General features: G+C 38.7%; 3 protein-coding genes across 3 annotated transcripts; all 3 read right to left on the reverse strand.

Annotated features, from left to right (window-relative positions):
• Window positions 1-2,649: 2,649 nt before the first annotated feature.
• LOC120287181 (sufE-like protein 2, chloroplastic) lies at window positions 2,650-4,618 on the reverse strand. The gene is made up of 3 exons (XM_039299888.1): window positions 4,592-4,618; window positions 3,546-4,351; window positions 2,650-2,886 (listed from the first exon to the last, which is right to left on the reverse strand). Exons 1-3 carry the CDS (start codon window positions 4,616-4,618, stop codon window positions 2,838-2,840), a joined length of 882 nt encoding a protein of 293 aa, XP_039155822.1. The 3' UTR covers window positions 2,650-2,837.
• Window positions 4,619-10,485: 5,867 nt separating this feature from the next.
• On the reverse strand, window positions 10,486-15,707 carry LOC104414130. Its single transcript, XM_010025153.3, has 14 exons — window positions 15,541-15,707; window positions 14,654-14,813; window positions 14,265-14,522; window positions 13,828-14,002; window positions 13,592-13,653; window positions 13,312-13,475; window positions 13,132-13,229; window positions 12,386-12,444; window positions 12,164-12,298; window positions 11,838-12,085; window positions 11,575-11,734; window positions 11,278-11,353; window positions 11,145-11,195; window positions 10,486-10,931 (listed from the first exon to the last, which is right to left on the reverse strand). Exons 1-14 carry the CDS (start codon window positions 15,606-15,608, stop codon window positions 10,714-10,716), a joined length of 1,932 nt encoding a protein of 643 aa, XP_010023455.2. The 5' UTR covers window positions 15,609-15,707; the 3' UTR covers window positions 10,486-10,713.
• Window positions 15,708-23,672: 7,965 nt separating this feature from the next.
• Window positions 23,673-27,713, reverse strand: LOC104416978 (probable alpha-galactosidase B; the record flags this gene model as incomplete). Its single annotated transcript, XM_010028305.2, has 13 exons — window positions 23,673-24,090; window positions 24,295-24,345; window positions 24,429-24,504; window positions 24,721-24,880; window positions 24,984-25,228; window positions 25,307-25,441; window positions 25,528-25,586; window positions 26,095-26,192; window positions 26,275-26,438; window positions 26,539-26,600; window positions 26,770-26,944; window positions 27,183-27,440; window positions 27,570-27,713. Coding segments are annotated over 13 exons (1,845 nt in total), but the record flags the coding sequence as incomplete, so codon positions are not given.
• Between the last annotated feature and the right edge of the window lie 231 nt (window positions 27,714-27,944).

Raw genomic sequence — 27,944 nt, forward strand, 5'->3', positions numbered from 1 at the left:
CTAATGCTTCCATTGAAAACTCGGGTCGTTACTCATGGGGTTCTACAAGGATGACGTGTCCTGCAAGCTCCCACATGGCAGTTATTTAAGGTTAATTAGGGCTTTTTTGGATATGGGTTAATCAAGGGTTTCTCGAAAATAATAACACGTGGTTCATCTGACTCAATCAAAGTGTAGTTATGATGTAAAGTGTGAATAGTTAATTTGGGCATGTTATGTTATGCTAAAACAATATTGAATGCACGATAAGTTTGTCATTTAATGTGGTCCCAACTTGTTGTAGTTTTAGGTTGTAGCTTTTTCATGGCTATTTAGACATGGCCCCCATTTGTCTTTGTTTCTTGTCTTTAGATTATACTTTTGATGTTTGTTTGTTCATATTGTGTAAACAATAGAAATATATTGATTGGCGTCCTTGTTTAGTCTAGCTGATTTTTGCATATAAATTTTTGCAGATTTACATGGCTAATGAGACATACGATTTACTCTACGAGTTGGGGTATGTTTGTTCATGATAGAATAATAGAGTATGTTAATGGTCATAGTAGTGAGTGGCTTTATGATCTAGACAAACTCAACTACTGTTACACTTGGTACAAGATAAGGGTTACTCTATAATTAAAGATGACACTTTGATAATAGAAATGATGGGACTTTGGGCAAATTTTGGCAGTATATATGAGATATTTATGGAACATGGTGAAGACATGTGTGTTGGCATTAGTGATGGGTTAATAGAGGGATTGATAATTGTAAGGGAAGATGAGGGAGTTGTAATGCTTATTGAAGATGATGATGAGCTTGTTGAGGTGCCATAATTATTGACAATGAAGAAGAAGAACTTCAAGCGGTTAAGGGAAAAATTAGAACTTTTAAGGGAGACAATGCATATGAAGTCACTAGGTGGATGGAGATACATGGTGAGATAGAGGTTGAAGTAGAAATAGGAGGAAAAAAGAGGCTAGAACTAGAGATAGAAGAGGCTTCAAGAATGGAAGAGTACACATGCACATTATGATAAAACCATAGAAATACCTCACTTGCACTGAATATGGTAATTGATGACACTACGCAATTTAAGGAAGCTATCAACAAATATGTAACTACTAGAAGAGTTAATAGTGAGTTAATCAAGAATAACAAGGTGAGAGTAAGAGCAAAATGTAAGGCTAAAAATTGTGATTGGTCAATTTATACAGCTAGAGTTAGTAAGACGGACTTGTTTCTAGTGAAAACTTTCAAGGATGAGCACATGTGATCTTGGTCTTTCCAAGTAGGGGGATTTACATCAATGTACATGGCGAAGAGTTAATATTGAGTTAATCAAGAATAACAAGATAAGAGTAAGGACAAAATGTAAGGATAAAGATTGTGATTGGTTAATATGTAGCTAGAGATAATAAGACACTTTTTCCAGTGAAAACTTTTAAGGATGAGAACACGTAATCTTAATCTTTTCAAGTAAGGAGATTTGCATCTATGTACATGGCGAAGCATTAGCTAAGCTTGAGGAGGGCAGAGTTCAAGAAAATTGTGCCAGAGTATATGAACTTAGACGTTATTATAAGCCAATATAGAAGGACTAAGCTAAGGGTGATTGGAAAGCTAAGTGGGATGTACTTCTTTTTTACTCTAATCATAAATCTACCATCATTAGCCCTCTATCCGGGAATAGTTGCTAATCATTTCTAATTTTCATAGTTTCACTTTGGAGATAATTTTTCATGTCATCTTGTTGATGTGAATTTGTTATCAACAGGGAAATGCAACATCAAGTTGGAACTAAACCATGGGAATGGATTTGACAATAGACTGAAAGTTGTTTATTTTTCTTAAAATAAAACAATATTCAGGATAGATTTGGGATTGGACTTAATATTTAAGGTTTTTGAGATAAAAAGAAAAAGTTCGGAGATTTAGGACATGATCTAAAATGTGGGGTTTTGTCTAACACAAAAAAAAAAAAAAAAAAAAGAGAGGAAAAAATTGAGATTAAATTTTATGTTGAGGGTTTTTAGGGCATCGAGCCATGAAAAACGTTTAAAGGATTAGGTACTACATCTAATATTTGACCAAAGTTTAGAAATCGCATTAAATAAATTATAAGTTCAATGACGGCATTAGATATTGAATCATAGTTTAGAGACCATATTAAATAAGTTAAAAATTTAGGGATGATATCACACATTAAATTAAAATTCATCGATTATTTGCGTGATATTTTTACATTCTTTAATGTGAATTTAAGAAATAATATATGGAATGGAAAGAAGAGGACAAGGCGACGGAGTCCCCATCTGGCAATGGACCCCAAAAGTCAAGAAGTTTGGGCGGTGTGTCAGTTCATTTATATTTCCTTATCAACAACCCATGTGGCATGCATTTCGAGAATTTGTGAAGTGTGGACTTTGCAACCTGCGGTCAACATAAACAAACAAATTGACCATCCACATCCCCGCCTACCCTCGGTAGGGATGACGGGGACTTTGCAATTGCCTAGAAATTCACGGGTAGCCAAATACTCGAATTATAAGAAAACTAAACTTCAAAGAAGGAGAAACAGCCTGGTTGGTGATAACCAATAGGAACGAGTTCACTCTTTTGTGAATCGAATCGAATCGAATCGAATCGACTTGAATCGGATATAAAAAGAGTAATCTGGTCAAACTCTTTTGATTTCATCCAATCGAACGCTTGTTCGAATTGAGATTGAGATATTGGTACAAGTTCCTCCCTTCTAGGACCGGACTCAACATGGGCTGAGTCTCGAGCTATGTATAACAGTCGAGTCGAGCCAGGCACATATAACACATATCGTATCTAACGCCTCGTGAGGCTCAAGCTTCTTGTTGGCATGGACATCTGGTATCATAGGAGCTATTACACCTGCCAACACAAGTATGAAAAGAAGAAGACGTGAATGGATTGTGAAGCTTCTTTTGATCAGTTCAAAGTAGCAAAAAGCAAGTCGCTCGCATGTCATTGTTCCTCATATGTCAATCTGCTCATGGAGAAAGCATAGGCGTAAATAAGTCCTCATGATATGTATGAATGGGTTATGCAAAATTTTCTACACGATAGTTCTATCCGACCCAACTAATGTCTTTTCATTGCGAAAAACTTCCCCTTATGACATCAAATTGCGCTACGTGCGACTATTAGAACCGATAGACAATCCCCAACACATCGATCATTTAACAATGGTTATCCAATCCTATGTCAACAATAACAGGGAAAAGAGAAAATTTGTCCAAAGAAAAGTTCGGATTAAAGATTCGATATAACTTTATGAAAGCAGTGCCTTATGAAACCATTACGGCGTGCATTATTTTGACAATTTTAATCTAAAAAAATTCGATAATTTTGACTACATATAAATAATGCACCGGCTCTCATAAAATATTTATTTTTCTAATCTCCCAAAAAAGAAAAATTTTAAGACATGTTCTCTTCCCAAACATAAGGGCCATGCTACCTGGTACATAAACAAATGAATGGAAGAACAGAGAGAGAGAGAGAGAGAGAGAGAGAGATTGCTAACTAACCGATGGTCAGGCTCCGCCGATCTCTCCTTGAGCAGGGCTTCGGTCCGCCTCTGCATACTCGTCAGCACGTTCTGCCACGTGTTGGCCCTCGAGTGCGCCACGAGGCCCACGTTGACCGCCGCCAGGTCCTCCGCCCTCACGGCGATCACCTCCTCCGGCTCCGCCTCGTCCAGCGCCCAGATCAGGCACGAGCAGAACCCCTTGGAGATCTCCGAGTCGCTGTCCGCCCTGAACCTCATCCTCCTCCTCCCCCCGTCCCCGCCGCCGCCGCCGCCGCCGGAGGGCTCCCCGTACGTCCCGACCTCGAGCCACACCCGGGTCGCGCAGCCCGCGACGCGGTTCGCGTCGTGCCGGGCCGACTCGTCGAAGGGCGGTAGGATCGCCGCGTAGTGCAGGAGCCGCTTCACCCTGTCGATGGGCTCCGCCAAGGACTGGAACTCAGAGGCCAGGCGCCGCAGCCGGTCGGGAGTGGCGCCGGGGAGCGGCCTCGAATGATGAGCGGATCCGGAGACGTCGCAGTCGAGGCCGAGAGCGCTCGTCGCAGCGAGCCTGGATCCGATGATCTCTCTTCCGGCCGGCGGCCGTGCCCGTCTCCAGCGAGGACCGGGAGGCCGAGCCGGCGGGAAGCGGAGGAGAAGGGAGCGCAGGGAGGAGGGGAAGACGCCAAGTTCATGCTCGGATGGAGAGAAAACGAGGCGGGCGTGCCTCGGGCGAGAAAGTGAGGGAAAGCGAGGGAAAATGGACCGAGAGTTTTTCTCGGAAAAACGGGGCGTCAAAAATGGACGAAACAGCGCGAGCGTCTCCTTCTGTAGTGAAGACAGAAATGGCTTTTATAGATTGCTTAATGCCAATAAAAGATTAACATTAAAAGAATGGCTCAAAATTCCAAAAAAAAAAAAAGGTTGAATACCATTAAAAGTTTTCATTTACCAAAAACTATTTTTCTTCTAAAAGAAATGTTAAACTGGTATCCGACGACAAATTTATTTCAAATTAAATTTTCTATTTAGTGAGAAATCCTAAACTGGTACCCTAAACAAATATACCAATGACATCGAATCCCAAACTACCATTCTTTGGTAGATTACATTCAAGTAAATTGATTTGAAATTTCTTTTGACGTTAGGGTAAAGGTTTAAGATTTTTTATGGAATAAAAATTAGTTTGAAGAAAATGCAATTGTAGATCGTTTGAAATTTTTTGTGGGGCAAAAGTTAGTCTCAGGTAAATATGTAAATGGGAACCAATTTGGGATTTCGATGCTAATTATCTATCAAAAATTTTATAAACCATTTTTAGTGCAAATACTATGTCACCTTTATTAAGATCGATCTACATAATCGCATACAAGTGTGATCCACTGCATATGAATTCTTACGTATATAGTTTGGCCCAGTAGTGGGTAAATCATATTAAATTATAATCAACCTTGCTAGTCTTTATAGTTTAATAGTTGATTTGGTAGGGAAAGGGGCCTTAATAGTATAGTGATCATGCCACGAAAGAACGCCCCAACGACCCCATATCAACATAAAAAAATAAAAACAAAATTATTTATAAGTTGAATCCAGAAAATCTCCTTTAAATATATGTTTAGTTGCATAATGAAAGATTCTTGGATCTTTAGTTCTTTAATTAAGGAAAATCGAACCACGTTGGGAGAACAAAATGACGTAAGCGATTACACCATATAAAATGGCAGTTACGGAAGCGGTTGATCAACGTACCCAAGAGGAGGGGCAAAAGGGGAAATAAACCCAATAATGGAATGCGACCGATTTTTTTTTTTTTTAAACTTAGGTACCACCGTACTAAGATAGTCTGTGAATGCGTGGAAAGAAAAGGTCACGATTCGATGCTTAGAATAAATATTTCGCTTAGATAAGTACTTAATTTACGGGGATATCGAAGCTTAGTCTAGTGTATGATTTTTTTTTTGTACTTAATTTACGGGGATATCGAAGCTTAGTCTAGTGTATGATTTTTTTTTTTAACGATTGTATCAGGTCAATTGCTGATGTAAAGGAATACAAGTATATTCATTGTCCGATCCAACGATAACATATGAAAAAGCACGATCATATGAGTATCATCAGGTATACATGTCGTAAAAATTATATTTGCACCAACAGTAAATGTACTATTAATAAGGATTTGTGATTACATATGCAGCTGCACTTCTCGATCCCATAAGCTTAATAGTCAAGTTTATAAAACTTCTCACGTGGATAGGAATAAAAATAAAGAGAATTCGAGTTAGAAATATTTAAAAAATATCCATTTTCATTATTATTTGAAAAATAAGAAAGATATTTATTAATTATTTGATTATTAAATAGAATAAGAATCTCATTTTTTTGTTGAAAAAAAAATGGAACTTATAATGATCCATGATTAGATGCTGACACAATTAACTCAAGGTGTTCGCCATTATTATTTTTCTTTGTTCTTTATATTTCTCTTCAATAGTTGAGTGTCAAATCAGATCAATGTTCGGGACCGAAAACGTTCAGATTTTTAAAAGGATATAAACATTGATCTTTAAAATCTTACTCTGAAATTTCCATGAGTTTCTAAAACATAAAAAAAAGCATTTCATTTGGTTTAAAATCATAGAGCCTTTTAAATTGGTCTATTAAAGTGAGATATCCCCAAATCGATTCAATATAAAGTTTTGATGGATTCTTATATAAATTTAAGCCTTTGAATTGGACATTCCGATATTATATCAAAATTAGATTATGCATTTGTCTCTCTTCTTTGTCTTCAATTCTCAGTGCTTTCTTTGATCTCCAATTGTTGACATTTGAGTAGATAAATAAATAAATAAATCGACATATCTAATTTATCCTTTAAATTGATAGGATCTCAACCCATATATTTTGTAATTACATATGTAGTCAAAATGGGCGATTCGAAGCGAAAGTGCGCTAATCATTTGAAGATAAAAGACAAGAATCATGGTTCAAAATTATTTTATTCGAACCTAATATTGTAGTTAGCTCCCCTTTATAAAAAAAACCAAAAAGAAGGGTGTCCCAAGAACATGGAACCTAGCCGCCACCAAATATCTAATCGATTCGGACAAGCACAACGTGCACAAAACCGAAAGGAAGATAATCTATGGTTAATTACTTTGATGATGGCGGGATCTTGTCCTTTCTTTTGGTCAGTCCACCGAGCTTTCAATTTTTTATAATTAAACATCACAATAATTTAACTTTCTATTAAATAATTCTATTCATCAGATTTCGAACCATCTCATACAAATAGAAACTGTACATGTTTCATAGTATACAATCAAGTCATACACATTAGAAAAGGTTAATTTACACGTGAATGAGTGTTAGGAAATAAAGTTATCAATCTATATTTTTTGACGATATAAGTTATGGAAAAAAAAAAAAAAAAAGCTTATGTTTCTCGGTTTCTTAGACACCTTTTTCGGACAATAAAAAAAATTCAAGGGCATAAATGTCTGGCGAAATTACTTTCACTCCAAAAGTAAAAAGTTCCTTTCCTAGCCACTTATTCTATTAAAAGAAAAGCCAACAAATGATGGACCTTTGCTTTTTAGCACAAGATAGAATATTATACTATATTGATGCATGATGGAGGGAGTGCAACTGCAAAGTGGTCTAACCACTCTCTAAACATATTTTAGGTCTTGATTTGAGATAAAATCCGAAAACAACATCGCTCCATATCCTTCCTTTTCTAGTGTGGGCATGACACGATGATGATGTTATCTTTTTGGTTTTTTATTATTGCATTTCTTTATCGCATCACTCCAGACCGCAAAAAACCAAAGAAAAAAAAGGGAAGACATGTGTAATTATGCAATTTTATTTCCACCATGACTGTATTACTAGGAAGCCATAATTGTTTGAGCTCTTGTTCATTAGAGTCCAAGACGTGAGAGATTATGCGAAAGGAAGAGTGGATTTATTTTGCAGAAAATGAATGATTTGAAAATATTTTCCAAAACATGATCGCTTGAATCGCTCACAAAAATAGATGAATACGAAATGTTTTCATCATTCAAGAAATCATTTTTTATTAACTAATTATTTCAAAAGATACAAACAACCATTTTTAGGAAAATATTTTCTAAATAATTGAAATAAAGGAGGCGAAATCTCTAAAAATCAATCTCTCATATTTTCTTTAAAAAAAATAGTAAAAAAAGAGTGGTAATGTCAACGTCTTGTAATCTCTACATGATTGTGCATTTTTTTAACTGATTAGATTGTTTAGTTTTGTTTAATTTCTCTCCCCTCCTTTCGCTTTGATTTGTGTCCGCATCTTTGGAGGACAAGATTATAATAAGTTAATAACCCCATTTAAGATGTACAATAATTTCGCCGCCTCGACCTCTATTGGTGAAAATACTACAAAATATTAGCATTAACGCATCCAGAAGTCGAATTGATGGAGATGTCTACTTCTATCCGAATTTGTGGTCCGTGGACTCAAACGGGAAGGCAAAACAACTGTTTGCACAACTGTTTGCGTATGGTTTTGAACAACTGTTTTTCAGTTTTCTTTCCTATTGTTGAAAATGACTGTGTTTTCGTCTTCCTAATTTCTAAAACAGTTAATATCACCAAATTAATTTTTGTATAACAAAAAATCTAAAAAACTGATACTCCCACATTTATCCTAGACCACGTTTCGTGTTGAAAAAAATCTCAAGTTAATACATCCATATCATATTTATCTCAATCTATTTTTTTGTGTCAAAATCTTAGGGCAAAGTTGAAACAAAATTAGGGATTTTAGCAAATTTTCAAAATGCGAGGAGCTCTTAGGGAAAATTAGTAGATTATAGTATATTTCCCAATCTAAGATTTTGGTAATTGGGAGTGACAATAAGTTTTTTTAAAGTAAATTTGGCACATGTCAATTTGGAATTTTTTGCGACATGAAAATTAGTTTAAAGAAAATTTGGCACATGACATATAAATTAATTAAGGATGAATGTCGCACGAATTTATTGATGTAGTATTTTTTTTTTTTTTTTGGTATTAATCCTTTCGTAAAAGCACTTATGATTCGGGTAATATTATATGTGTTTCTTCAAAGTGACCTCCATAATTGGCCAGACTTTTAGTACTTAATTACACCTACGGCTACCATAGATGATAGTCTTTTTACTAAAAAAAAGAAAAATCAGTTCGGACCACATTGAGACCCCACCTTATCTACTGCCCAAAAAGTTCACTCTAAGATTCCCACGAAATGGCAACTGCCAATGAGCCAGAATATTACAAGTAAGCCCGTGCACGTCTTTTGCAGACTAATCGAGATTCGGCCGAGACCAGAGAATAGATTGAGGAATCGAACATGTGAAATTCAGTTTGCAAACCAAATCTCGCACGGCTCGGCCAGGGCCAACCATTAGATAGATTAGATGAAAGTTGCATCGCGGAAAACTTCCAGCACTCCCCGTTAGAGTTGCCTCTCTTCCCTTTCTGCTTCACCCGCTGGTCACTTGATCGTCCACAAGAAAATGAGGATTCCTCAGCGTTGTTGTCTCAGCAACAGGGGATATCACTATCAGTTCCTAGTTAACTAGGCGGTCATTAGTCTTGGGACCCTTGAACCCTGTACCGTGCGGATTGATCCTCACTCTTGAGCTTTGGGGTCAGTTGAACTCGGACCAGCCCTGTATAATATATAATGTATATATCATAATATATATTATATTATATATTATATATTATATATTTTTGTCTGCTCTAAACCCTTTCGCCTCTATCTTCATTCTTTTTTATGCGATTTTGCCGTTTAAATTAGAAAGAGAAACCCAATTAGATTTGACTAAAAAAAGATAAAAACCCTCTTCGCTAGCCTGGCTTTGTTTGCTCGCCTTAGCCTCGCTTGCTTCATGAGTGCAGTTCAGCTAGTGAAATTGCTTGCCTCTCTTGACCTACTTCACAAACACGAATCAACAATGCAAATGGAGATTTTCGTTGTAAGCTTATCTTAGATTTTCATAATCTGATTGCTCAATGTTGCGTTGTTAATAGAGATATAATTTAAAAGAGTATATCAAAATAAAAATAAAAAATAAAAAAATAGTTGGTCTAGAGTTGACTCTAGAATCGGACTATGGTCTAGACCTCAATCCCACGCTCAACGGGATTGGTCTTTAGTCCCAAAAAATGAGGACCAATACTGTATGGGTTGATCCTCGGGTTAGGTATTAGATTGACTCAAACAAAGAATGCAACTTTCAAGGGAATGACCACCTATTGTCATGCAATGACAAGAATTGCACGGATTAGTGCAGTAAATGTAAGTGCAAAAGCACAAGTCATATGTATTTGCCAACATATCTAAGTTAAAAAGATAAGGTGGTGTACGCAAAATAGATTTCAAGATGTTGCCGGTTAAAATTAATTGTTATGAATTCCTTCATTTTTCATCTCTCTCCCACGCGTGCACGAGATGCCCACTAATCATATAGACAGAACAAGAAACAAATTCAAACTCATAACGTGGTGGCCCAAACACGCGACTGTACTAGCAATCAAATTATTTGAGTTAACAAAGGGAATAGCTATTGCCTTAGTTCTTGACGATTCAATAACAAAAAGGTCACCAAACTCTCCTCACTCTCTTCTATATTAACTATGTAATGATCATGTTACTTGCTCTCTTTTGACAATATAACTATAATAAATGGAAATTAACATGCCAATATGCGTAGAGACGATACATCAACATCATTTTAATTATTCAAGAAATCCTTTGCTTGCATCGTAGAAGTTTGTGTTGATATGATCATGATTCTAGTGATGCAAATGCAACAGCAACCAGCAAGAAAGAAGCAGCTGAAACCAGATTAAGACAACCCACCTTCTTCCTTCTTCTTTTCTCAAGGGATTTTACTAAGATCAAATTCAAAGAGAGAAGTCTATCTGAGCACGAAAAGTCAAGTAATAAAATTCTCATTCTGAGCCAAACGAGGCCTGACTTCATTGACAATATGAATAATTTCTATCCATGATAGAAAAAACCTGCTCCTCTAAATTTGCAGCAGGGCGATCTTCACAGTTCTCAGATTCAGCAACATTTATTGATGCCAATAAAGGTATGATGGTGCACAGGAATAAATTTAAGGAATTTGAAACCAAAATCTGTTCGCCCCTATTTGTCTGAATCAATTACAGTTGAGGACATAGAGGGCGCAATCATGAGATCCCACCTTTGTTGCTATTGTGCCATTCGTCAGGCGGCCAAGGCCAGTGCCGCTCCATATTTCTTTGCCTTCACAGGAAGTGATGCTCCGACCAGGAAGCACCTTGGCCAGGTCGGAGACTTCTGTGGCTATCACCATGTTTTCTGAATTCAGGTTGAAAAAGGCCAGATATATTTCTCCTGCATTGATGTAAGAATAAAACTAGCTGAGCCAAAAAAAAAGGTCTAAAAATGATCATACTGGCTAAAGTAGAATGCTTGGCAAAGCTATTAAGATCTGCTGATTAGGCCTTTGACCATTTGTTTGAAACTGGATTATATTGCAATTTCTTCTGCCTTAAGAAGTGTCTACATCCAAATTATGTAAGAGGAGGAGGGGGTTAAAAATCAAACCCGATCTTCCAGTTGCGATCCAGGAGCGAGCTCCTGCAGCACCAACATTAGCTGCACAAACAATGTGGCTGTAAATAAGTCGCACAAAAACATCAAATTTCTGGTGTTTGACATCAGGATCTCTTCTTATAACCTTTGACTTTTTTCATTATAGCGCAGAGTCCAGAATAGCTGCTTATCAGTGTCCCATTACTGTGAAACTCCCACATCTGTCAAATGTAAGCATTCCATATGTTATCTTCCACATGAATCTAAGCCAAATGATGAATTCCAGCTCAAAGAAAAAAAATATAGTGGTATGGAATGTAGCAATGACATCATTTACTTGATAATATTAACAGGTGCTAAAAATGCAACAAAACATAGGAGTTTTCTAATTGGGTCTCGAGTTTGTCTTCTGTGCTGATGTTCAACTAATAACAACACATACCTGATTAGCATTCCATGTGCAGCGTGAAAATGAGCCTCTTGTAAACTCACTAGATGTGATTTTGCGTCTTGGAGAAGCATTTAAGCAGTAATTCGCCTTTTCAGAAGCTAATAAATGAAGTGCTCCCTGATATTGGCTCCCATACATTATTTCTTCATCTCTGTTACACAGCACAAGCATATATCAACACTTGTGCTATGAACAATTACAGGTAGAGAGAACAGCAAATGGAAAAAAGTAGAAGTAGGAGAGAGCATTTTTACGATTTGACTAAAGAATTTCTCTTGTATAGGCAAAATGGTTCTCCATATCTACCCTCCATGTTCTCTTTCCAGCAGATCCGTTCCAAACTTTGGTCTGGCTCTTCAACGAGCCATCTGCTTGCTTTTGGATCTTTGCAACTAGTCAGACCCAAAACCTCTACCTCTGACTCTTCCATACTTGTTGGGTACATTCTAGACCGCCCGAGTTTTCTACCTCTTGGACTCGATGATTTACGGATATATGGGAACTGTAAATTAATCAATATGAGTAGCCTAAAAGTTCTTCGAAATGTTTGATGTATTGAATCTTAAGAGAGAGTACATGCCTCCGCATTGTTTGAGCTATAGGAATTTATCTCAAGCAGAATGGGATTGGTAATAAGACTGAAAGTTGTATCATCAATGTTCCTCAAATCTCCACCAAACATGAGGGGGGACTTGGCCATCGACCAGAGAGTCATCTACAACTATATTCCGTTAGCTCAAAATAAAAAATTTCTGATTGGCGCAAATATTAAAGTCACAAAAAATCTTTATCAAACACATACCTGAGTTCTTTGCTCCTTTAGGTTAAGCCTACATCTCCTATGAGGGCCTTCATTTGAACCTAATTGTTGAGAGTTTTCACTTTAGCAATACATCACCTCATCTACTTTTCGAAAGATAGTGACAAAGAGTTCATGACTGCAAGATAATTTGCAAACTGCAAAAATTACATAATGAAGGAGCCCTGACAGCCACTGTCTACTGACATCTGTCATATAACCACGATTGTGAAGTTTCAAACTATCCATCTGCGACATTCTGAAATTGTAAGCGAAGCTTTATCATGAGCTGTAATTTTATGCTAGGGCACATGAAATTAGCCTGCACAAGCTACAGTGAGAATTCACTCTATGTATGTAACAACCTGGACACAGTCCGCATGGTCGAAACACCAAAAGGAGAACTTCAGGCATAACCTTCAAGGGTGTGCCCTTACTATCATGTCAGAGCCTCTATCCAGCTCCACAATGCACATTAGGTTTTACAATATCACATGATTAGCATGTTAATTACTTTCTTCCGAAAATCCAAAGTAATCTGATAGGGCCTGCACTAATTGGGTGTAATCTCTCGGCTCCTCATATAACAACAATCTGACCCATTTGTAAGCAATATTCATTTGATGGAGTGTTAAGACCATTGAAACAGCTTTATACCCACTTATTAGTCCAGTCAATCCCTTTAAGTGCAAGATGGAGCAACAGACCTTCAAGTTTATCGCAGAGTAAGACAAGCCCATCGTTATTACCTGGATCAGTAAGATATCCCAGTGGTAGCATATCAAGGTCAGGCCATGATCTCCCCAACAAGCCACTGGAGCCAATCATTTTAGCAGCAGCAAAGTCCCTGATGAACAATAAATTATCAGATTATTAATGGGTGATCTAAGTCCATGACTTTTGTGCTTGACTGTCACATGTTAAATCACCTTGCAACATCAAAATGTGCCGCAACATCTCCCCATGAATCCCAATCATCCCCAGTAATCCTATACAAGTTGGTCGATCCACTCACAGCCTTTGCCATATCTGGTGTAACACTAGTTCCAGGAGACAGAGAATATAGGATGGGACGGTCAAGCTCCTTTAGAACCTGTGCAAGGTCACATCAGATATTGTACCCGCCTCAGTTTTCATCTGCAGTGTCTCCTTAACAGAAAGGACAGTGGTAATTAGGTGAATAAAAGATGAAGAGCCATCATATCGCACCTCAGAGACATACGTGATCTCATTCACATTCAGATCGTCACCAAAAACGCAGTCATTTTTTACTGCATCAAAATGATAAAAACTTAGTGTAAAGGATAGTAATTGTAAGTGCTTCAAAATTAATTTCATCTACGGTAATTATTTAGTTAAATCATCATTTGAAACTAATTAAAGTAGTTTGAATTTAAGAGGTGATCGGCAGCACCAAAAATTTACAAAAGTCCTCATCAACTTACTGAAATCAACGCCCCATGATGCGTATTGCTGATAAAGTGACCTCAAGAAGGCTTTTCCAGCTCCCAAGTCAGTATTTACACTCATGAATCCATTACGCATCCAAGCACAAGCCTTTTCCTTCAGCCCTATATCTTGTGCATACCAAACCCGACCGGACTCTTCATATGCACCTCCCTAGTATGGAATCAGAGTAGAAGTAAAAAAGTTATTTCAGAGAAAATCAAGGGTCACGCTTAATACTTTTCCTAAGACCATGACAGGAGATCAGTGTTTTAGATATTTTGATAAAAGCAAATGTAAATAGTTTAAAGGAACTCGCTCTCACAAGTAATTTTAAAACCAATGATAAAGTGACCCATCAATCTTGTGTAGAGAAAGGCTTTGTGCAAGACAGAGAAAATCAGCAGATGAAAGCCTATGAGTAAAATGAACAAACCGTGATCGTATCTAGGATAGGAGTCTTGGCATTGACAGCTTGCGTGCTTATTCCTCTCATGACATGTATCCCGAACTTTAGACCCATGCTATGGACTTTTTTTGCAACTTCAGTGAATCCCTTCCCACCTCTAGACGAAGGCCATCGAACTGGGTCAGGGATCATCCTTCCCCATTCATCAATCACATCGAATCCCAGAGAATCAACGTAAGCACCCGGCACTTTTTTTCGGTACCAAAGGTAGTCGACAACTACATACTGTGTAGTTTGGAGGAAAAAACAAAAGTGAGGATGAGAAGAAAATGCTTTAGTTTCACTAAGAATCGCTTGCTATTCTAGATAAAAGCTGACAATCTATTAATGAAATGTCACAGTTATATAGATAGAACCTCATATTTCTGAGCATGTAGCTTCTCGGAAATGATCTCAGCGTTATGCAGAAACTCTTCTTCGGAGACGGTCCAGCAGAAGGAATCATATGAATTCCAACCTCTTGGTGGGGTGCTAGCACGCTCTTCATCCTTTCGATTTGAAGCTTCAGTTAATACACTGTAAAAAAAGAAATTAGTCTTACCAATTGCTCCGCCTGGTTAGATCTACCAATTACTTCAGATGTCGTGCAAGAAATTCTCGGAACATCTGAGGAAATACATTGCTATATTCATACAAAAATCTTCAACTGCATTATTGTATAAGTCAGTGGTTTTACACATGAGCTTTTACGATGTTGTCTAAATACATCACAGCACCACTTTTGCTGGAGATATATCCAAACCCATTTTTGCTAGTGACACAGTTATCCAAGCAAAATAGCAACAACAGAATCAAAAGCACAGAAATTGCCAAAAAAAGGGGTGTATGTTGACTCTGTCAATCCTCTGATTTATCCCATACGCTCTGTCTCACAATTAGCCTCACTTGACTCAAATGCAAAATCCAAGACCAACCCAAATCCTCATATACAACGGACTCACGAAACGAATCAGTTTCCAACAATCACTGCCGATTGTTTCTCCAAAACATTCGCACGCAGCTCTCAACAGACCCGTTGACCTCCAATTCTCACGTCCTACCGTATCCCCACCATTAAAGAGCATAGATCAGCAAAAGGAAGCTGCCAGAGCTTATTGGGTAAGCCGGGTAACTCGCATTACCAAACGAAAAAACACAACGACCCTCGTCACAGTAAGTTCAGAACTCTGCATCTCTTCTAGCCGGGCACTAAGAAAAAAGTCAAAACCCAATTGGGATTCGCGGTGCGAGATTCGAGCTTCACCTGAGAGCAAGTAGGAGGAGGAGGAGGAAGAAGGAGGAGGAGGAGGAGGAAGAGAGGGAGAGCTTCATCGCCGGGAGTGATGGAACTGTCGGCCTCGAGCTGGAACGCAGGAAAGAAGGAGAGAGAGAGGAGAAGGTGGTAACTTTCTTTCTTGTCTCGAATTACGCATACGGTACGAGGAGTAGTACGTGGATGATTTATACATGGGTTAAAAGCCAAGAATAATTGAATGCTTCCTTGTCCTAAAACACATATTCGTACGAGAGAGAGAGAGAGAGAGAGAGGGGAGAAAATGTCACTAAAATAGGATGATGCATTTCGAGGATAATTTAAGATTGACTTTTATGGAAATTTAAGTGTGATTTTGCTAATTAGATTGATGATAATGTGAGTATTTTTGTCAAAATGATAATGTGAGTTAATTTTCATAGTTTTCATATGTTTTTGCAAAAATGTATAATTTAAAAATATTTTTCTAAAATGATTGTTTGTATCGTTTATAATTTTTTTTCATTGTTTACTAAAATTTTTAGACATAAATTGTTGTTGATAATAAAAATACTTCTCATTAACTAATTATTTTGAGTAATTATGGTTAAGAAATGTTTTCCTAATCATTTATTTTTCACGAAATAAACGAAATATTATCAAAAGGAAGTTTTCTTAACTATAATTTTCTTTGCAATCCAATTTGTTAAGTCTATTGGAATCCCCATGTTATTACCTATTTATTCCTTTTTAAGTAATTACTTCTTTCTTGTTTATTGATATTTACAATCTCAATGTTTCAATGAAGCATGGGCCACTCAATTTTTGTGATGTGAATTTTCATTTCATCTTTGATTAAAAAGATAATAGCTATCCAATTTTAAGGATTTTAATCATAGTTATGTTGAAATATTTTCTTTTTACAATAGCACGAGATAATATGAATGATCGATATTGAATACGCAAATGTCCAATCCTAATTGAGAGTGATGCCCTTCTGGCTAGGCCATTGATTGTTTTTTCTCCCTTCAAATTTTCACCGCTCTTTCCATAGTACTTCCAAGCAAGGTAGCTGACCTTCTCCCCCCAATCTTTTCTTTCACTTCTCATTCTTTACCCGACTCTTTTGCCTTCACAAATGGCGAGGTTCCCTTTACTTATTACTTATAATAAAAGAAAAATAGATTTGACATGTTTTTCCTCCGATCCTTTCTTACCATAATTAATTGCTTCCTTTGCTGTTCTTTTTGGAGGGATCACTTCTCTAATCGGTGTACTTTTCTCCTCCATTTTGTAGACTTTTCATTGCTTAATATCACTAATATTTCTAATCACAGGGAAGCTGAAAGTTTTCCATCCTCTAACTTCCTAATGTGAGTCATGAAAATTAAATTCAAACTCAAAAGCATCAAAATTAATGCATGGATTTTCTGTTTTTGGTCTAAAGGGCAAATATTGGATAAAAGCACTTCTATTTTTGGGGGAAAATGTATAAAAATGAGTTCGATTATGCGAGGGTTGAATATGGATTGAGAAATTTTTTTGATCATAATTATATGACCAAACCCATACCAATCCACCCTAGGAACAAGTCTAAATGTAAAAGCATGTGACCAATTAAAAAGGGACTTGGATGAAAATAGAAATTATTGGCCAAGGTCATGCAAAGTAACTTTGAATTAGCTTATTGGTAAGTGTACCAAAAAGGGCCTAATGTAAATCAATCAAACATAAAAATGAATTTGTAGATCAAACCAATAATCTATTTTGACATGTGGCATCCAATCCAATGGAGCAACTGGTACAATTTCGTTGATTTTCTGTATTTGAAAGCATCACAATTAATGCATGAATATTCTATATTTAGTCCTACAGGCAAATGTTAGGTAAAATCCTACCATGTTGGAAAGAAGGCCTATTAGATTGTGGGAAAATGTGAAAAAGTTATTTCAATTATGAAAGGGTTGCATAAAAATTGATAAAACTTGGCGATCCAAAATTATATAATTGGATTCATTTCAATTCACCATGTGGATAAGTCTAAATGTAAAAAGTATGCGATTTTTTTTAAAAATGGACTCCAGCCAAACTAATCTTCTATTTCAAGTCCCTCCTTGTTTAACGCAAATGTTTTGGTGGTGCAATCCATTTCGTGATTACACAGGTAGATAAGGAATCATTAAATTCATACATAAAGGGGTTCTATAAATGTTATTTTCCTTATGGGATGGTGCTCCCGACAACGCATGATGTTGGTTTTCTTTTATCGCACTTGGGAAAATGAACTAGATTTAATGATGCCAGATGCTTTTTTTTTGGCTTTTTGTCAGCTACTGGTCTCAGGATAGAGACAGGACGGCAAGGAGACAGATGGGGGGTCGCCAAAACGTGGGAGGCTATTGTTTGGCCAGATACGATTGGGCTGCAAAAAGGTGACCCCCGAGGCTAGAGATCAAAGTTGACCTGTTCTTGTCAGATTGCCCAATTAACTATTTTTAACCTTTCCTTTTAATGTAAACATATCCTCCTCTAGTTTGCTTAGATTCTTGAGTCATCCATCAGAAGCAATCCTATCAAGTTTGCTTGCTTGGCGTGACGGTTTAAGCAAATCGTCAAATAATGCTGATCCTACACGCATGATCAGAAAAAGAAAGAGATGAGAGGGATAGCAGGTCGTCCCTAGCTCATCGATGAGGTCCCCGTTAGACATCGGATAACGATCGCCAATTCGAGCTAAGTTGTGCTCTTGCCTAGACTGCGAGGGTGGTAATTACTCCCATGGATGACCCCACATAAATATGTTGGTCATGAGGAGGGTTGTCGGGTATGATTGGAAGAGTTTTGGAGAAACGCAAAGTCAATTTCATTTGGATTTTTTTTATATTATAAAAAATTAAGAGCAAATGTCTCAAAGTAAATAATTATTGAGTTTTTGATATCACAAGAAATAAGATAAATGCATCCTAGTTAGGATGATTTGAAATTTTTAATGGTTTATTTCCTTACTTTTTTATTATTTAAAAATAGGGAACAATTTTAGCTATAGGAAGAATATTATATTGCTAAGTAGGAAAAATGGTATGGGCAAATAAGGACGCGTTTGGTAACGATTACTGTTTCAGTAGATTCGATTAGAAATGATTTTTTTTTTTTTGTTCCACGAATTGATTCTAAGTATTTTAAGCTATTTTATAACTATAAAAAATTTCTAATTTTGAAATAAAATTGCGTTTGGTACCATGCTAATTGATTATGTTCCAAATTAATTTATTTTAATTTTTAAATAATTTTTATTATTTTTATTATTTTTTCTTTTCTTTTTTCTCCTATTTTTCTTCTTCTTCTTCTTCAAGCCGGTCGCCGGTCCAACAACCGGCCAAACGAGGGTCGGTGACCTCACTGGAGCGTCGCCAGCCCTCGTCGGCTGAGCCTCGTCGATAGCTGGGCGAGGCTCGCCTAGCCCTACCGGCCTCGCTGGTGGCTAGGCCGGCCTCGTTAGGGCTGAGTGAGGCCCGGCTAGCCACTGGTGGGGCTGGGCATCAGGAGGTTTGCCCAACCTTGAAGAGGCTCGGCTTGCCAGATTTGGAGAGGCCGAGCCTCGCCGGTGGCTAAGCTTGCCTCTAGCGAGTTCGCTGAACCTCACCTTGGCCTGGCGAGCCTCCGGCGAGCTTGCCAAACCGGTTGCTGGCGAGCGGCGGACAGTGGTGGATGGGGGCGGATGGTGGCGTGCGATTGAAGAAGAAGAAGAAAAGAGAAGAATAGTTAATTCTGATTTTTTTTTTGTGATTTTGGAACAAGAACTATATATATATATATATATTTATTTATTCTTGATTCTACTCCCAATTGTTTCCAGGAATAAATTTATTTATGGGAACAAAAATTTTACCAAATGCGATTTTGTTCCCAAATTGATTTTAGGAACAAAGAATCAGGATTTGGCCATGTTTGATATTTAGCTTTATTTGGATGGTTACCAAACATAGTCTAATAGAAAGATTCAGCTGTAAATCAAGCGAGTTAAAAAGAAGTGAATCATATATACTCGGTATACAAGAAACAGTACAAGATGCGTGATGGGAAAGAAAGAAGCCGCTTCCCGTGGACGAGTGCATCAAGTGAATCTAATTGAGTGCACTTTTGTATAAGTGGAGTTAAAAAGAAGTTAATCATTTCCGCTTCCTTTTTCGTCACACCAGGCGAATACACTACGGGTCAAATCCGGTGTTCGTCTTGCGCCACCAAATGAACCATCGACGGTGAACAAAAAAACGCTGCTATGCGAATCCTAAAGTGTTGTCAGACCAAAAGACAAAATCCTCAAGTGTTGATCGGAGGGATAACATGTATTATTATGCGCTTCCAGTTTTCCTTTTTTTTAGCCAAGATCTTGCGCTTCAAAAGGGACAAGTTTTTAGCCGTGGGAAGAATCTTATTTCGGCTCGAACCATAAGTCTAGTCCAACCATTTTTCGGTGAACGGGCAAGCCGAAAAGTACCTTGAGGTCTGATCGTGCTCATCTTTAAGTATCTTGAACCTTTGTTGAAGTGCATGCATATTATCAATAATTTAATTAGGAAAAAATGATATTATTTGTTCATGAATTTTGGTTTAATGGATAATATCATTTTTTATTTTTATTTATTTAATATGATTATTAAAATTTTTCTAAATTTTAATCTAATCTCGAAACTTTTATTTTGTTTAATCTAAGGGTGCAAATTTTGGCTTGGATGTTTTTGACTTGGCGCAAGAGCTGGATTCCAATATGGCCGCTAAGGATCTAAGCATGGGCATTGGTGGGATCATGGGCTCAACTCTTGTGGACTCGGGTTTGTTTGTTGACGGACCAGGCCCGGCTTCAGTGGACTCGGGTCTAGGCACCGGTGGTGACTTCAGGAGGTGAGTTGAGTTATAGTTCAAATGACTCGGTTTACACGTTTGCCCTAAATATAAACCTTAATTTGGCAATTGTGACTCGAGCTCTTCAGTAAAAAACAATGTCATTTGCCCTTTTTCCTCCAAATTGACAAATTGGGGCTAAATTAGGGTGTAGAAGCAAACCCTAGTCTTACCTATTGAAATTATTCGTAAAATTGAAGATGATTATCTGCAAGAGAGTGAGCGAGTATATTCGAGGTAATTGAAGAATTGAATAATTGGTGTTCTAGTTCAAGATGATTCTTGAAGTAGAGCAAGTGACGAGGCATTATGTGAAGCTTTTCGTGTTTTTCGACGATGGGGCTGTTGGGCACATGTGTTGTCCATCGGATATGTCACGTTCTTCAAGATCTCCTTTAGATTTCGCAATGATGTGTAGTCGACCGATAGGTTTGCCCGTCACGTCTTCATCTCCACTGCAAAGCCTTGTCTTCAATCCTCCACTTACGTCGGTTAGCCCGTCATGTCTTCATCTCCACTGTAGTACGCTCGTGACTGAGGTACTTTTTTCGAAAACCCTTAAGGCGCGTTTGGCAATGATTCTGATTCGACAGAAATGATTATTTTTGATTCCGATCCCAAGAATCGATTCTCGAGTAAAAGAACGTGTTTGGTAATTTGCTAAAATTTTTGATTCCGGAATAGTAATTGCGTTTGATAACGTGTCATTGATTCTCGTTCTAAATTTTTTTTTTTATTTTTAAATAATTTTTTCTACTTTTTTTCTTTTTCTTTTTTTTTTTTTTTACCTTTTTTCATTTTTTTTTTCATTTTTCCTTTTTCTCCTATTTTTCTTTTCTTCTTGTGGCCGGTCGCCGGACCGGCGACGGTCGGATGAGGGCGGCGACCTCACCGGGCGTCGCCGGCCCCTCGGCGAGGCGGCCCTCGTCGGCCGAGCGTCCGCCGGCAGCTCTCGCCCAAGCGCCGCCGACGCTCGCCTCAGCCCCAAGGCTCGGCCTCGCCAGATCCGGCGAGGCCGAGCGTCGCCGGTGGACCGGGCCTGGACGGGCGAGCTCGCCGGCCGGGCGAGCTCGCCCGCCCGCCCGGCCATCGGTCGGGCTAGGCGAGCCCGGCCGGTGGCTAGGCAAGCCTCGCCTAGCCCCAGCGAGCCTCGGCCTCGCCGATCTGGGCGAGGCCTCGCCTTTCGGTGGATAGGCGGGCCTCGCGGGGGGGCGAGGCCGCTTGGCCACGCCAAGTTAGGCGAGCTCGGCCGGTGGCGGCGAGCCTCGCCCGCCCCTCGGCGAGGCTCGCCAATGGGGGCGAGGCTCGCCAATGGCCGGGCGAGCCTCCGGAGCGACCCGGCGAGCCTCCGGCGAGATCGCCGGACCTCGCCCTGGCCAGGCGAGCCTCCGGCGAGCTCGCCGGACCGGCGGCGGGCGGTGGTGAGCGGCGGCGGACGATGGCGGGCGGCGGCGGGCGACGGTCGCGTGATGGCGGAAGGAAAGAAGAAGAGTTTTATTGTGTTGATTCTTTTTTTGATTCTCGGACGTAGAATCAATTTTTTTTTTATTCTCAAATCTACTCCAAAACGATTAGGAACAAATTTGTTCCCTGGAACAAAATTTTTACCAAATGCGATTCTCGTCCCAAACGATTCTTAACAAAAATCGGGGTAATTAGTTTGTTTGGAGTGTTGCCAAACAGGGCCTTAGTTGGCAGGTGCGGCCTTTAATGGACCGGCCAAGCAAAACAAACTAGGAGACCCTTCGGGTATTATTTTAGCCCATTGTAATTGAGATACAAATAAAGTAACTGACTGATTAGCCAAAGTCCAATGAATGGGACGCCTTTTTAGGAACTGGATAAATAATCCCTTACCCACTCTTTTGGACTTATTGTGCGCTGATACTAGAAATGTATGTACTGAAAACGTTTCTTACTAATATATTTCAGTATATTTGTTCGAAAAAATAAAAAAAATCCTCCGCTTATGTCTCATCTTCACTACAAGGCCTTCTCTTCCTCCTCCAAGCCTCAAGAACAGGTCCCTTCTTCGCCCGTGCTTCGGATTTCATCTTCCTGAGCTTTGGCGAACAAGAATTGGAGGACTTTGCTCTATTTCTCTATCATGAAAACATAGCTTTCTCTTTCAATTTCTTTGGAGAGACAGAGAGATTTCCCCAGAAAAAAGCTATGCCATTTTGTTCACTTTGTCGGGTTGGACGAATTTTTTTCCCTTTGGACTTCAATTTCTTTTAAAGAAGCCACCTGAAAAATAATTAAAAAGCCACATAGGACTTTTAGCCAAAATTATCGGTAGAGGCATCTAATTGATTGTTTTTTTTTTCCCGATTTAACAATTAAGTGATTCAACAAAAAAATTTGGCATCAAAATGAGTATTGTACAAAACTTTTGACAATTCTAGTATTCTTACGTCACCCTTCCAAACAAGTTTTTTGCACTTCTCCCACACTTCTCTTTCAAGAAAATTACCAAAAATTTACTAAATCTATTTTATAAATATCAATTTAGTTCCAAAATTGGCCAATTTAGTTCATAGATCTTTTGATAATTTGCTAATTTAGTGCTTTTGGCCAAATTTGGTTGGAAATCACTAATAAAGGTCCTAATCATGCCGTGTAGAACATTTGGCGCCGACATGGACAATTTTGTAATTTTATAGATTTTTATGAATTTCTATGAATTTTTTTATAATTTTTTTATTTTCTTATAATTTTTATTTTTATTGTGGCTAGCAAGGTTGCTAGTCACTGGACAAAGGCAATAAGGACCTTGCTAACCTCCTCCCTTGTTGTTGGCGAGGCCATGATTGCCTTGCCTATGGCATTTGAGGCCTCGTTGACCGTGTATATAGAATGGTTAATATCCAAGTTAGTGATTTATAATTTAAATTGGCTAGAAGCTCTAAATTGGGAAATTTTCAAAAAATTTAAAACTAAATTAGCAAAAATAAATGATTTATGACTAAATTGATATTGATAATTTTCCAGCTTCCTTGCAATCCCCATTCTTTACCCCAATTCCTTTTGTCTTCACAGACAACGGTACAAAGTAGGAGATTTTTTTTTTTTATATTTATACTTGTAGTATCAGGAAAGAAGACCTAACACGTTTTTCCTTGTTGACGATCCTTTCTTACTCTAGTTAACTGCATTTTTTGCTAAGAACAAATTCAAAGACAGAATCGAGAACAAAAAAATCAAGTAATAAGATTCTCATTCTGAGCTGGACGAGGCCCGACTTCATTGACGACATGAATAAGCTGAATCCGTGATCCACAAAACCTGATCCTCTAATTTTGCAGCAGGGCAGGCGTCCATAATTCTCAAATTCAGCAACTTTTGTTCTTCGCAACGATGCTGATGAAGGTACGATGGAAAACAGAAATATAAGTTAAAAGGAACTTGAAACCAAAATCTTATTTGCGCCTATTCGTCCTTATCAATTACAGTTGAAGACGAATAGCACGCAGTCATGAGAGTCCACGACTGTAGCTATTGTGTCGGTCACAGGGCGTTCATAGCTAGTGTCGGTCCATATTTCTTTGCCTGTACAAGAAGTGATGTTCCGACCGGGAAGAGCCTTGCCCAGTTCGGAGACGTGTGTGGCTATCAACATCTCGATTGGATTCGTGTTGAAGTAGGCCAGAAATATTTCTCCTGCATTGACATACGAACAGAAGTAACTGAGCCAAAGAAAAGGTCTAAAAATGCTCATACCTGTTCAAGTAGATTGTTTGGCAACATTAAGATCTCCTGATTAGGCCTTTGACCATTTGTTTGAAACTGGATTGTATTGCATTTTTTCTGTCTTAAAAGTTTCTACATCCAAATTATGCGAGAGGAGTGGCGTAAAAATCAAACCCGATCTTCCGGTTGCGATCCAGGCACGAGCCCCTGAAGCAGTATCATCAGCTGCACAAAAAAAAAACATGGCCGTAAATAAGTTGTATAAAACATTAGATTTCTGTCGTTTGAGATCAGGATCTTCTTATAACCTTTGACTATTTTCCTCATAGCACATTGTCCAGAATAGCTGCTTGTCAGTGTCCCGTTACTGTGAAACTCCCACATCTGTCAAAATTGAACACTCCATATGTTATTTTCCGCATGAATCTAAGCCAAATGATGAATTATAGTTCGAAGAAAAAAATACGATGTTATGGAATGTCGCAATGACATCATTCACTTGATAATATTAACAGGTTCCGAAAATGCAGTACAGGAGTTTTTCTAATTGGGTCTCAAGTTGCTCTTCCGAGCTGATCTTCAACTAAGAATAACACGTACCTGATTAGCATTCCATGAGCAACGTGAAAATGAGCCTCTTGTAAACTCGCTAGACGTGACTTTGCGTCCTGGAGAAGCATCTAAGCAGAACTCCGCATTTTCAGAAGCTAACAATTGAAGTGTTCCCTGATATTGGCTCCTGTGCAATGTCTCTTGGTCTCTGTTACACAGCACAAACATATATCAACATTTTCTGCAATGATGAATTACAGTGCAGAGAACAGCAAATGGAAAAGAGTAGAAGTAGGAGAGAGCTTTATTACGATTCGACTAAAGAATTTCTCTTGGATAGGCAAAAAGGTTCTCCATGTCTACCCTCCATGTTTCCTTTCCAGCAGATCCGTTCCAAATCTTGGTCCAGCTCTTTGACCAGCCATCCGCTTGCTTTTGGATCTTTGCAACTAGTCAGACCCAAGACCTCTACCTCTGACTCTTCCCTACTTGTCGGGTTCATTCTAGACTGCCCGAGTTTTCTATTGTTTGGATATGCCCCGTAGAGATATGGGTACTGTAAATTTATCCACATAATTAACCTAAAACCTCTTCAAACCTTTTCTTTTATCAGATGTTAAGAGAGAGTACATGCCTCCGCATTGTTTGAGCTGTAGGAATTTATCTCAAGCAGAGTAGGATTGGTGATAAGACCGAAAGTAGTATTATCGATATTCCTCAAATCTCCACCAAACATGAGGGGGGACTTGACGATTGACCACAAAGTCACCTACAACTTTAATCCGTTAGCATGAAATCTGATCTTCTGATTGGTGCAAATAGTGAAGTGAAAAGAAATCTTCATTAAACACAAACCTGAGTTCTTTGCTCCTGTATGGTAAGCCTACATGCCCTATGAGGGCCTTCATTTGAACCTAGTTGTTGGGAAGGTTTTCACTTTAGCAATTCATCACTCCATGTACTTTTCAAAGGCATTGACAAAGAGTTCACATATGCAAGATAATCTAAAAACTGCTAAAGTTACATAAGGAAGGAGCCCAGGTAACCTCTGGCTACTGAGTGTGCCATTTAATTAGGACAGTGAAGAATCAAACTACCCATGTGCTGCATTCTAAAATGGAAGGCAACTTGACGATACAGAAGCTTTCCCATGAGCCGTAATTTTCATGCTAGGGCACATAAAATTAGCTTGCATAAGCTACTGTGAGAATTCACTCTTCATGTGCAACTCGGACAGAGTCCACAATGTTGAAACCCCAAAGGAGCAGTCGAGGCATAACCTTCGAGGGTAAGGACTTACCATCACACCAAAGCCTCTCTCCGGCTTTTCAGTGCTTATTAGTCCAGCCAATCCCTTAGGGGTATGATGGAGCAAAAGACCTTCAAGTTTATCGGAGAATAAGACAAGCCCAGTGTTATTACCTGGATCAGTGAGCCATCCCAGTGGTAGCATATCAAGGTCAGGCCATGATGTCCCCAACAAGCCACCGGAGCCAATCATTTTAGCAGCAGCAAAGTCCCTGATGAACAAAAAGTTATGAGAATATCAATAGGTGGTCCATGTCCATGACATTTGCGCTCTACTGCGACATGTTAACTCACCTTGCAACATCAAAATGTGCCGCAACATCTGCCCATGTATCCCAATCATCCCCAGTAATTCTGTACATGTTGCTCAATCCACTTACTGCCTTTGCCATATCTGGTGTCGCAGTAGTTCCAGGAGAAAGAGAATACAGGATGGGACGGTCAAGCTCTTTTAGAATCTGTGCAAGGCCACGCCAGATATTGGACCCGCTTCAGTTTTCATTTACAAAAAGGACAAAGTGAGTCGGTCAATAAAAGATAAAAGAGCCATCACATCACCTCAGAGATGTAGGTGATCTCATTTATATTCAGATCGGCACCAAATACGCAGTCATTTTTTACTGCATCAAAAATAACCAATTAGTATTAAAGATAGTGATTGAAGTGATTCAAAATTAAGTTCATCTACAGTCATTTATTTAGTCATATCATTGTTTGAAACTAATTGAAGCAGTTTAAGTTTAAGAGGTTACTGTGGCAGCGAAATACACAAAAATTGTCATCACTCACTGAAATCAATGCCCCACGATGCATATTGCTGATAGAGTGACCTCAAGAAAGCCTTCCCAGCACCTAAGTCAGTATTTACACTCATAAATCCATTTGGCATCCAAGCACAAGTCTGTTCCTTAAGAGCTATATCTTGTGCTTGCCAAACCCGACCGGACTCTTCATATGCACGTCCCTAGTAGAGAGACAGGATGGAAGTGAAAAACAAATTCCAGAGAAAGTGAGGGTCACACCTTAACACTCTTCCTAAGACTATGGGAGCAGATCAGTCGTTTAGATCATTTGATGAGAGTGAACATGAATAGTTGAAAGGAACTCACCCTAGCGAGGACTTTTAACAGCAATGAGAAAATTTCCTTTTAATCTAGTCTAAAAGAAGGCTTTGGCAGCGAAATACACTAAAACGAACAAACCGTGGTGGTATCCAGGATAGGAGAGTTATCATTGACAGCTTGCGTGCTTATTCCTCTCATGACATGAATCCCAAACTTCAGCCCCATGCTATGGACTTTATTTGCGACTTCAGTGAACCCATTCCCACCTCTAGACGAAGGCCATCGATCTGGGTCAGGCATCATCCTTCCCCATTGATCAATCATATCGAATCCCAGAGAATCGGCGCCAGCGCCTGGTACTTTTCTTCGGTACCAAAGGTAGTCGACAACTGCATACTGCATATTTTGCAGGGAAGAGATGAAAAGAAGAAAAATAAATGCTTTAGTTTCACTAAGAATCCTTCGCTATTCTAGATAAAAACCGAAAATTCTATCAGTGAACTGTCGGGGTAGTGTGGATATAACCTCATATCCTTGGGCAAGTAGCTTCTGGGAAAGGATCTCGGCATTTTGCAGAAACTCTTCTTCGGAGATGATCCAGGAAAAGGAATCATAAGAATTCCAACCTCTCGGTGGGGTGCTAGCACGCTCTTCAGACGAGACGCTGAAAAATTTAAGTTAGTCTTACCACTAGCTTCACTAATTAGAACTACTGAATTCTTCACATGTTCAAGAAATTTGCGACCCACTGAATTAACATCTGAGCCGGAAACACATCACCATAAGCACACGCAGATTCCAATGAAAGTTTTCGCATAGTTTAGTGTTTTTACACACGAACATTTACAATGTTGTCAAAATTCATCAAAGCATTAATTTTGCTGGAGATATTCAAGCCCA

This window comes from Eucalyptus grandis, chromosome 8 (assembly GCF_016545825.1).
Source record: "Eucalyptus grandis isolate ANBG69807.140 chromosome 8, ASM1654582v1, whole genome shotgun sequence".
In the NCBI taxonomy this organism is placed as follows: Eukaryota; Viridiplantae; Streptophyta; class Magnoliopsida; order Myrtales; family Myrtaceae; genus Eucalyptus; species Eucalyptus grandis.